The 10750-nt window shown below is 45.7% G+C and overlaps 1 protein-coding gene across 2 annotated transcripts; it reads left to right on the forward strand.

Moving 5' to 3' along the window:
• The first annotated feature begins 1515 nt into the window (after nt 1-1515).
• On the forward strand, nt 1516-7023 carry GHRH (growth hormone releasing hormone). Of its 2 annotated transcripts, none has more exons than XM_004370363.2 (4): nt 1516-1615; nt 1925-2029; nt 3911-4030; nt 6882-7023. In XM_004370363.2, the coding sequence occupies exons 1-4, from the start codon at nt 1536-1538 to the stop codon at nt 6898-6900; spliced, it is 324 nt and encodes a 107-aa protein (XP_004370420.1). In that variant the 5' UTR covers nt 1516-1535; the 3' UTR covers nt 6901-7023. The 2 variants fall into 2 exon arrangements, with proteins under 2 accessions (XP_004370420.1, XP_012414880.1); XM_012559426.2 differs by having other exon boundaries at nt 6885-7023.
• Nucleotides 7024-10750: the final 3727 nt, after the last annotated feature.

The following is a 10750-nucleotide window of genomic DNA, read 5'->3' on the forward strand; positions in this document are numbered from 1 at the left end:
ACCAGTTGCAAGGTAAGGGGATTTGGCCTTGACACAAGGTGAGGAAGACTTCCCAACAATAAGAGCTGCCTGGAACGCAAACAGACTGGTGTGGCGATAGTGAGCTCCCCGTCACTCACTGGCAGCAAGTGTAGAGCAGGAACTGAAGGGCTGCCTGTGTGTATGGGGGCGCACATCAGGAAGAGGCTGATGACTGAGGCCTGGGCGGCTCCTCCCTCCAGGTCTGGAGGTTCAGGGATCTCAGACCTCAGTGAGCAGCCCGTGGTGAGTGCCCCCTCTGGAACCCCAGCGCCTAGAGGGAGGTGGGTGATTCCCGAGAGCGCAGGCGAGCCCAGAAAAGGAAGGTGGGTTCATCCAGTGCAGTCCTGGTCTGCCGGAACTCACGCCTCAGCAGGCCCAGGGAGAGGGGAGGAAAGGGAGCCACGTGGGGTGATCATGGGAAAGGAGGGCTTCTTGATGGGTCTGCATCCCCTTGAAGACTATATCCTGCTGAGCAAGGGGGGATCTAGGGAAGGCCCAGTTCCTGGATGGCTTAAGTCACCCGAGCCAGCCTTTGCTAGGTCTGGCTTGGCAGTGCTGGCATACCCCCCAGGTAAGGCGGGTTCTTTCCCTGCTGACTGCTTCCCCTAATTGCAGAGCACAGTGTCAACCGGCCCCAATTAAGTGCAGTTATGAGATCTAAGAGATTATTCTACCATACTGGCTCCCTAGGCTCTCGGGCCTCCTCCTGGGCAAACTCCTTGGCGAAATCTAAGCGTCTGGAGCAAGATTTACAACCATCCTCCTTCCCCTCCAGCTCCACACAAAATAAAGACAGGATGAGCCTGCCCTCAGAGGTCTAATAATAGGCAATCACAGCAAAGGCCTATTGAGACTTTCCTCTGCCAGGCACTTGCTACCTACTTCACGTGCCTCATCACATCTCATCCTCACAAAGACCTGGTGTGGGAAGAAGTATGGTTACTGTCTCCGTTTAAAGATGGGTAAACTGAGTCCCAGAAAGGAGAAGCCATTTGTCCTGGGACATACAGCTGGTGATGGCAGAGCCTGGATTTGAACTCAGAGTTGTCTGACTCACAGCCTGAGTTGTTAGCCCTGCTCCCTACTGTCAGCACCACCCTGGGTGGAGTGGCTTAGGGGCATTGAAGGGAGGTGCTTGCCCCTCCCCTATCCCTTGCTGAGGCCTGAATTCCACCTAGACTGCCTTATAGCATGAGGCAGTTTTGCCACTATCACTAATCTTCTGTACAACCCTATGAGATCAGCAGGGTAGCTTTATCATGCCCATTTTACAGATGGAGAAAATGAGGTCAGAGCTCTGGGCTGGCAGAGCCAGAATTTGAACCCAGGTCTGTCTGACTTCCAGAGTCTGGGTTTTTTTCCCCTTACCCCACAGCTTTCAAAGGACAAGGACCAAGGCTTGTCATGGAGTGGCGAACAAGGCTGTGCCCAGCCCGCAAAGGGCTTCACTGTGATTATGGCTATGCCTGACCCTCCTCTCCTGTCATTTTCCAGGTGCCACCCAGGAGTGAAGGATGCTGCTCTGGGTGTTCTTCCTCGTGGTCCTTACCCTCAGCAGTGGCTCCCACTGCTCCCCACCCTCCCTGTCCCTCAGGTAAGCAGTTTTGCCAGCAGGGCCTGGGTTCCTTGTTGTCCCCAAGCCATCTCTGCCACAGGGGCTGGGGGATGCAGAATCAAGCCATCAGCTAGTCCCCAGCTATCTCCCTACCCAGCACCCACTGCCATCTCTGGGAGGGGCAGACGCTGAGCTCCAGGGAGGCCATCAAGCCCAGGGGCTGAGCCTCTCTGGGGGTGAGCAGGACAAAGGGCAACATAAGGGCCTTTCAGAGACATGGCAAAACAGCTCTCACTGTCCCCTCACCTGGCCCCAGCCACTCACCCCCTGACCTCTGATTCTCTCTAGGATGCGGCGGTACACAGATGCCATCTTTACCAACAGCTACCGGAAGGTGCTGGGCCAGCTGTCTGCCCGCAAGCTACTCCAGGACATCATGAGCAGGCAGCAGGGGTAAGCAGAAGTTCTAGTGATTTCTTCCACACCTCTAGGTATCAGTTTGGAGGCCCTGGCATAGGAGGCCAGGGACCAGGTTTGGTCTTTTCGCTTGTACAAAACCAAAAAAACCAAACCCATTGCTGTCAAGTCAATTCCAACTCATAGAGACCCTCTAGGACAGAGAAGAACTGCCCTGTAGGGTTTCCAAGGCTGTAAATCTTCACAGGAGCAGACTGTCACCTCTTTCTCTCATGGAGTGGCTGGTGGGTTCGAACCGTCGACCTTTCGGTTAGCAGCCAAGCACAGAACCAGTGTGCCACCAGAGCTCCTTTCTTCCCTTGTAAAGCATCTATCTATCATTTCTGGCCTTTCTATAGCAGAAGGGCCCCAATGATAAACCTCAGCTTCCCTCTCACTATTAAATGCTCACTGAATACTTAGTACCTGCTTCTCCCTACACTAGGCTCCAGCACTAACAACACCGATGGTAGCTACCATTTAATCATGATTCCACACCAGAAACACAGGTTCTGCACTGGGACGTTTATGTACACTTGGCACACAGTGAGCTCTTGATAAGTGTTTGCCATCGTTCTTACTTTCTTACTGATCTTTGCAACCATTCTATAAAGTAGGTACTCTTATCTCCACTTTACAGAGAGGTTAATCGCTTGCTAAAGGACACACAACCAAAGAGAGGCAGAGCTAGGGCCCAAACAGTCTGACTCCACAGCCTGTACTGTTTTTTAGTTTTTATTTTGAAAAAAATTTCAGACTTACAGAACAGTTGCAGGAATAGTACAAAGGACTTCCTCCCACATGCCTGTTCCTATATTCACAAATTCCAAATATTTTACCATATTTTCTTACTCTATTTATAGTTATACCTAGAGATATACATAACCAAAACCAAACCCATTGCTGTCGAGTCGATTCCAACTAGTAGCAACCCTATAGGACAGAGTAGAACTGTCTCACAGGGTTTCCAAGGAGCCGCAGGTGGATTCAGCTGACCTTTCGGTTAGCAGCTGAGCTCTTAACCACTGTGCCACCAGGGCTCCAGAGATATACTTACATATACAAATATTATTATTTTGCTGAGTCATTTGAGAGTAAATTGTAGTCATCGTGACCCTTTGCCCTTAAATACTTCCACATGGGTCTCCTAAAACCTAACAAAAGGGCTTTCACTATTTACATAACCACAATATAATCATCAATTATAGTCCATATTTGAATTTCACCAGTTGTCCCAAAATGTCCTTTATAATAACTCTTTCTTTTTCTGACCCAGGATCCAATTCTAGATCACAGATTGCGTTTAGTTGTCATGCCTCCTTAGATTCTTTTAATCTGGGCCAGTTCCTCAGTCTTCCATGACATTGACATTTTTGATTAGTAAAGGCCAATCATTTATAGAATGTCTTCCATACTGGATTTTCTGATGATTCCTTATGATTAGATTCAGGTTATGCATTCACAGAAGTGACACTGTGCCCTTCTCAGTGTGCCATATAGAGAGGCACAGGATGTTAATTTGATGATGTTAATTCTAATCACTTGGTTAGCTTGGTGTCTGCTGGGTTTCTTTGTAAAGCTAATAATTTTCCCTTTGTAATTAATAAGTAATCTGTGGGGAGGTATTTTGCAACTGTGTGTTTCACTGCCTGTACTCTTTTCGACTATGTATGCAGCCTCTCTAAAGTGTTGCTGAATCTAATTCACTTGGGTGGAAGGGTCCACATCACACTGGTTACTGAAATAGGTATAGAGACACATCCCTACTCAGCCTGCATACATTTGAAGGGGCCGCACTTTGCCCTGGCCTCTACCAGGCCTCTCCACAGTTCTACCCAAAAAGCAACCCCAGCTATTTCTCTTTTTCTAACCAAAAAGAGAGAAAAATCAGGAACAAGAAGCAAGGGTGCGGCTTGGCCGTCAGGTGGAGAGCTTGTGGGCAGACCAAAAGAAGATGGCACTGGAGAGCATCCTGGTGGCCCTGCTGCAGAAGCACAGGTAGGAGTACATGTGTGTGTCTGTGTGTGTGTGTGTGTGTGTGTGTCTAAGGACTTCAGAGGCTTCCTTCCACGTGGGTTGCCAGGAAAAGAAAAGAATCCCTTCCTTTCCAAAGACTAGGGCTCTACTAAGCAAGTTCTTACATCAAGAACTCGAGGAAGGGCATCTGGGTTGCACTAAATCTTGGTGACGGTTGCATAACATAATTGATGTAATTGGTTTCATCGACTTATACAAGTGAAAAATGTTGAATTGGCAAATGTTGTGGTACGTATATTTTTATAACAAAAACAAGCAAAAAAAAAAAAAATGAAAGAAAGAACTAAAGGAGAGAAAATGTGTGATGGAGACGGGACCTTACCCACTGCTGTGTCCCCAGTGAGCAGCAAGGGGTCAGGCTAAGAGTCTGTGTCTGATAATGTTATTTAGTTCAACAGTTCTGGAATAAGGCCCAGAAAACTGAATTTTTTTTTTGAAACTTTCAGGAAGTATTCTTAAAGGGAAGGGACATTCTTTTTTTCTCCCCTTTCCTCTTTTTGTTTTTATTGTTATTTAGGCAAAAGTTTACGGAGCAAATTTGTTTCTCATTAAACAGTTAATACACAAATTGTTTTGTGACATTTGTTGCCAACCCCACAATGTGTCAACACTCTCCCGTTCTCCACCCTAGTCTCCCTGTTTTCATTTGTCCGGTTTTCCTGTCCTTTCCTGCTTTCTCATCTTTGCTTTTGGGCTAATGTGTCCGTTAGTCTCGTATACACGATTGAACTATGAAGCACATCCCTCACATGTGTTATTGTTGGCCCCATAGACCTGTCTAATCTTTGGCTGAAGGGTAAACCTCAGGAGTGACTTCAGTGCTGAGTTAAAAGGGTATACGGGGGCCCTACTCTTGGGGTTTCTCTGGTCTCCATCAGGCCAGCAATCCTGGTCTTTTTGTGTGTGAATTTGAATTTTGGAACCTGAATTTTAACAAGTGTACCCGGGAGATTCTGATGCAGGTGATCTGAGAAGCCTGCCCTGATCCCTTGGCAAGTTCACAGAACTATAAAGCCCAAGAGAGACCAGTCCCCCACCATCCTCTGAGTGTGTGTGGTGCTCACCAGAGGGGAAGACGGTCATGCTGTCATTTCCCATCTCTCTGACCCTCACATCCCCGTGGGCGTCAGGGGAGATGAGGAATGAGCTTTCCCTTTTCACAGAAGAGGAAAACTGAGGCAAAGAAGGGGCAGCAGCTGGTTCAGTGTCAGGGACAGGCAGGACCAAGGCCTGCTTTGCCTCCCTGGGGCTTTTTTGCACAAGCTCCACTCCATGGACAAAGTTTCCTAAGAAATATGTAATTGTTTGAAGAAACTGCTGTATTTTAGAGCCCAATTTTAAACTGTGAACACAAGCATGTCCCAGCGTGACTCTGTTGGGCATTCTGGACCAAGCTATTAAGAGGATCCAGTTCCCAACAGAGCTCTCCACATGCTCCCTCACCTTCTTCCCAACCTAATTAGATGCCAGGAGCCCAGAAATCTCACCAACTATAGTCCTGCAGAGATTCAAGTGGCAGCAGGTCGATGGGCAGACTACAGGAGGGGCGGGAGCCAGTGCTGGGAGGCAGGATAGACATACGGGCCCCAAGTCCAGTTCTGCAACCAACACGTTGTATGCAGCGACCGTCAGCCTCCTAGTTTCCTCCTCTATGAAAGGAAGGGGTTAGCTCTGATCTCCTCTAAGGTCCCTAGGGCTAGAATCCTAAGAACAATGCCTCTAAGAAGGCCTCCCCTGTGTGTCTCACACTGGGATTAGGTAATCAGTCACCTGCTTTATGGCTCCCACAAGGCTCTGGTAGGCTAAAGTAGCCCTAAAGAGGGCAGTCCTAAGAATGCAGGCTTTGTTCCTGCAGGTTAAAAGCTGGAGGCCTCACAGAGTCTCTGGAGAGCTAGAAGTCACAGAGCACACAGGGAGGGGTCTGCAGGCTGCCGTTGTTGCCTTCCAGCTCAACTGCTGCAAATACCAGGAGGTCTCTGTGGGGCTGAGAGGACCCAAAATAAGAATGAGTTCTTACACCTTTATAGTGCAGAAACCAATTAACCAGTGGATTCCGACTCGTGGAGACCCCATGGGTGTCAGAATAGAAGTGTGCTCCATAAGGTTTTCAGTGGCTGATTTTTCAGAAGTAGATCACCAGGCCTTTCTTCTGAAGAGTCTCTGGGAGGACTTGAACCTTCAACCTTTCAATAGCAGCTGAATGTGTTAACCATTTGCACCACCTGGGGACTTGAGGAGTGATTTTTTTTATGACCCAGTTTTGCACCCCAAACACCTTGTGCTCTGCATAACAGCCCTGTAAAGAAACTGAGGTTCAGATTTGTCCATCCTCAGCCATTTAATGACCACTATGTTCCAGCCTCTGGGCTGGGGGTACAGCAGTGAACAGGACAGCGGGGGTCCCTGCTCTCCTGGAATTCACAATGCACGGAGGGAGACAGGAATTAAACCAGTACTTGTAGAATGGATTATTTCATTACGTTGTGATAAATGGTAAGAGACACAAAGGGTGCCATGAAGGCGTGTGCTAGGAGGAAGCTGACCCTGACTAGCGATCAGAGGCAGCTTCTTCAAGGGGAAGTGACCGGCCCAGGGTCTCAGTGGGAGCAAGGTGGCAGAACTAGGGCTAAGGCTGAGGTCAGCTTTGCTGGCACGCATGCACATCTTTCCCTCCACCCCACATTGCCTCTTTTGGAACCCAGACAGCCAGCTCCCGACACTGGAGTAACTATCACCCTGGTTCCTAGTATTCCTGCCCTAATTCACTCTTACATCAATCCTCCAGACTGAACTTTTATCTTTCTTTCTGCAGCAGGAATTCCCAAGGATGAAGATTCTGCCTGTGCTTTATGCTACCCGTAGCCAAAACACAGCTGAATCCAGTTAATCCTATGAATCTCTGACTACTTTTTCCTACGTAAATAAATAAAATCCCCCCATACTGGTCTGCATTTCAATTTTCTTGTGTCTTCAGCCTAGTTTTTTACATGTATCTTACACAGTTACGTTTCCCAAAGTAGTATTAAAGATGTCATAAAAGCCAGCTAATATTTACCAAGCACTCAGCCAGCCAGGCAGCTTCTCACGTGGAATCTCCTATGCTCTTCACACAGCCCCCTCGGAGGCATTAGCATTCTCCTCATTTCACAGATGAAGGAACTGAGGTGTGGAAAGGTTAACTGAGTTGTCCACGGTCACACACTGGCAAGTGAGTGTTGGGATTCAAAGCCAGGCAGTCCAGCCCGGACACAGACTCTTAACCATATTCACCTACTCTGGGCAAAGTCATCCTTTATCCACTGGTGTCCTGTTCATCTATGAGCAATAACCATTTATTCATCCAACAAATAGTTATAGAGCACTTACTACATGCCAGGCACTGTTCTAGGCATTGGGGATACACCGTGAGCAAACAGACAAGGGTCCCCGACCCCATAGAGCTTACGTGTAATGGAGGAGAAGAATAACAAAAACAAGTAAATGTAGAATATATCAGATGGTGGCAAATGCAAAGGGAAAAATTCAATAAGAGCATGGAAAGTGCTGGAGGGTATTATATTACATATGACTTATATATGTGCTGTCTAGTGGTCAGGGAAGGCCTCAATGGTGAGGTGACATTTTAGTAAAAACCTGAAGGATGAGATAGTTGGACTTGTGAATATTTGGGCAAGGAAGATTCCAGGCAGAGGGAAAACCCAACACAAAGGCCTGAGGCAAGAGTGAAAAGAGAAACAGCAAGGATTTCAGTGTGGCTGCCAGAGATGAATGAGGGTGAGAGTGGAAGGAAAGGAGGCAGAGAGGGAGTGGGAGGCCGACTCATGGAAGCCACTGTAAGGACTTTGGATCTCACCCTTAGTGAGATGGGAAATATTGCAGAATTTAAGAGGAATGACCTGACCTCAGGGCAGGAGATGTGTTTGGCAGTCATGGCCATTTAGGTGCACTTTGAAATCAGGTGACTAGGTTAGACCACCAAGAGAAGAAGTATAGAAACAGTAGAGAAGAGGTCCAAGGATTGACCCCGGGGTACCCCTATATTTAAAGTTTGGAGGGAAAATGAGGAACAAGCAAAGGAGATGGAGAAGGAACAGCCAGTGAGGTAATAGAAAAACCAAGAGAGAAAAATCTCAGAAGCCGACTGAAGAAAGTGTTTCAAAAAGCAAGTAATTTACAGTGCTAAATGCTACTGATGGGTCAAGTAGGTTGAAGACACCCCGAGAACTGACCATGGACTAGGTTATGTGGGAGCTACTGATTACCCTGGGAAGAACAAATTGGGTGGGGTTGGAGAGGCAAAAATCTGATTCAAGTGTGTACAAGAGAAAATGGGAGGAGAGGAATCAGAGTTAGTGAGTATATACCTGAGCTGTCCAATATGGTGGCCACTAGCCACATGTGGCTATTGAACGGTTGAAATGTAGCTAGTGTGAACTGAAATGTGCTTAAAGTATAAAATACATGCCGGCCTTCAAAGCCTTAGTATGAAAAAAGAATGCAAACTATCTTCGGATACAATGTTTATTGCAACCTTATTCATGACAGCCAAAATGTAGATATAACCCAAGTGTCTACCAACAAATGAATGGATAAACAAAAAGTGATATATACATACAATGGAATAGTACTCATCCATAAACAGAAATGAAGTTCTGATACAAGCTACAACACGAATGAACCTGGAAAACATTATGCTGAGTGAGACACAACAGACAAATATTATATGATCCCATTTATATGAAATATTTAGAATAGGCAAATGCATAGAGACAAAAATTTATTAGTGGTTATCAGGGGCTGGGTGGGGGGATGGGGAGTTATTGCTAAGGGTACTGAGCTTCTGTTTGGGATGATCAAAAACTTTTGGAAATGGTGGTAATGACTGCACAACATGGTGAATGATGTAACTGAATTGTCTGCTTAAAAATGGTTAAAAAGGCAAAATTTTGGATATATATACTTTACCACAATAAAATTATTTAAAATCTCAATAATATTTTTATATTTATTACATAGTAAAATGATAATATTTTTGATCTATTGGATTAAATAAAATATATTATTAAAATTAATTTCACTTGGGTTGTTTTGGTTGCTGTCTTTTTTTACTTTTTATTGTGGTTACTAGAAAATTTTAAACTGCTTATGTGGCTTGCATTACAGTTCTATTGGACAATGCTGGTAGAGACAATTCTTTGGAGAAATTTTGGTCTAAAGAAAAGCAGAGAACTGAAACAGCTTACCAACCAAACCAAACCAAACGCGTTGATTGAGTTGATTCCAACTCACAGTGACCCTGTAGGACAGAGTAGAACTGCCCCATAGGGTTTCTAAAAAGTGGATAGTGGGTTCCAACTGCCAACCTTTTAGTTAGCAGCCACAGCACTTAACAACTATGCCACCAGGGCTCCAGAAGCAACTGACCAGAGGTCCCTATTCAGTGATTACTCAACTTTTCCTACTAATGAACCATTTTATCTGAGCCAAATATTCTCACACGTCACCTATCCTACACATGCCTTTCATCGGAATCTGTGAATTTTCTGGGTTGATCAAAAGGTTCTATAATTTTGATTTTCATAGTGGCCCCACAGGTGTAGTTATATGTAAAAATCCAGTGAGCTGTATTTTTAAGATTTGTGCATTTTATTGTAAGTAAATTAAATCTAAAACAAACAAGAACAAAAATCTGACAAGTCTGGAGATGAAGAGATTATCAGGTTGGTATGTCCGTTTTAATTAAAAGAGTTTGGGAGAGCATTGAGTGTGTTAATGGTGGCGGAATATTTTGGAAAAGAATAATGATAAATGATAATAGTGGCACAGCATGAAAAAGGTAATCAATTGTCATTGAAATGTAAACGTGGAAGTTGTCGCATTGGTGAATGAATGTTTTGGTGCATATACTTTTACCACCACAACAACAAAAAATAAAAAACAGATACAAATAAACAAATAAAAGAATCACAGTATTTTAGAGTTGATGAGGACTCCCAGATGAGCAATCCTACCCCTTTCATTTTTCCAGCTGAGGATATTGCCACCAAAGAAAGGAAGTGCTCAACCCAAGTCTTGTGGGCCTGGAAGCTGAGTCTCCTGCCTCCCAACACCAGAGCTGCAAAACCAATTTCTTTACAGAGCTTATACCATCTGCTCTTTCTGGGGGCCTCCCTTAGCACTCCCTACCTCAGAAAAAGAAGTGAAGTGTGGGAAAGTCTCTGTGGGGGCCGCGGTGGGGCTCTGCTGAATAAGAACAATAGGAGACAAAAACTCCCTCCAGAGGAGGGCTGGCCTTGGAGGGCAGGCTGTCCACTTCAACCAAGAGAGGCAGGCAGGCCCAGAACCTGCCAAGGCAGGAGAACAACGGACACTGCTGAATGGGAGACTGGCCTGGGCCAGCCCTGGGGACCCCCTCCTTCTCCTAGACCCACCTGCTCATCTTTTTCCTTGGCCTGTCCCGACAAAAAGAAAAACTCAGAGCTCTCTTAACTTCCAATTAGTTTTTCAAACAAAATAATGACCACTGGGACCCGCTGCTACTTGTGGTTTTCTGCTACTTGTGGTTTTCTGCTACTTGTGGTTTTCGAGGTGAATGCAATCGTAAAGGAAAAAACCATCATGGTAACAATTCCGGTATTTTATCTCCATTAACTAGGACACTAATGGTATCATAAAAGACTT

Source organism: Trichechus manatus, unplaced genomic scaffold, assembly GCF_000243295.1.
Source record: "Trichechus manatus latirostris isolate Lorelei unplaced genomic scaffold, TriManLat1.0 scaffold00008, whole genome shotgun sequence".
In the NCBI taxonomy this organism is placed as follows: domain Eukaryota; kingdom Metazoa; phylum Chordata; class Mammalia; order Sirenia; family Trichechidae; genus Trichechus; species Trichechus manatus.

Coding starts and splice junctions, on each gene's coding strand:
- GHRH (XM_004370363.2), top strand. CDS start 1,536: ATGCTGCTCTGGGTGTTCTTCCTCGTGGTCCTTACCCTCAGCAGTGGC. Junction 1,616..1,924: donor CCACCCTCCCTGTCCCTCAG/GTAAGCAGTTTT, acceptor GATTCTCTCTAG/GATGCGGCGGTACACAGATG. Junction 2,030..3,910: donor ATCATGAGCAGGCAGCAGGG/GTAAGCAGAAGT, acceptor CTAACCAAAAAG/AGAGAAAAATCAGGAACAAG.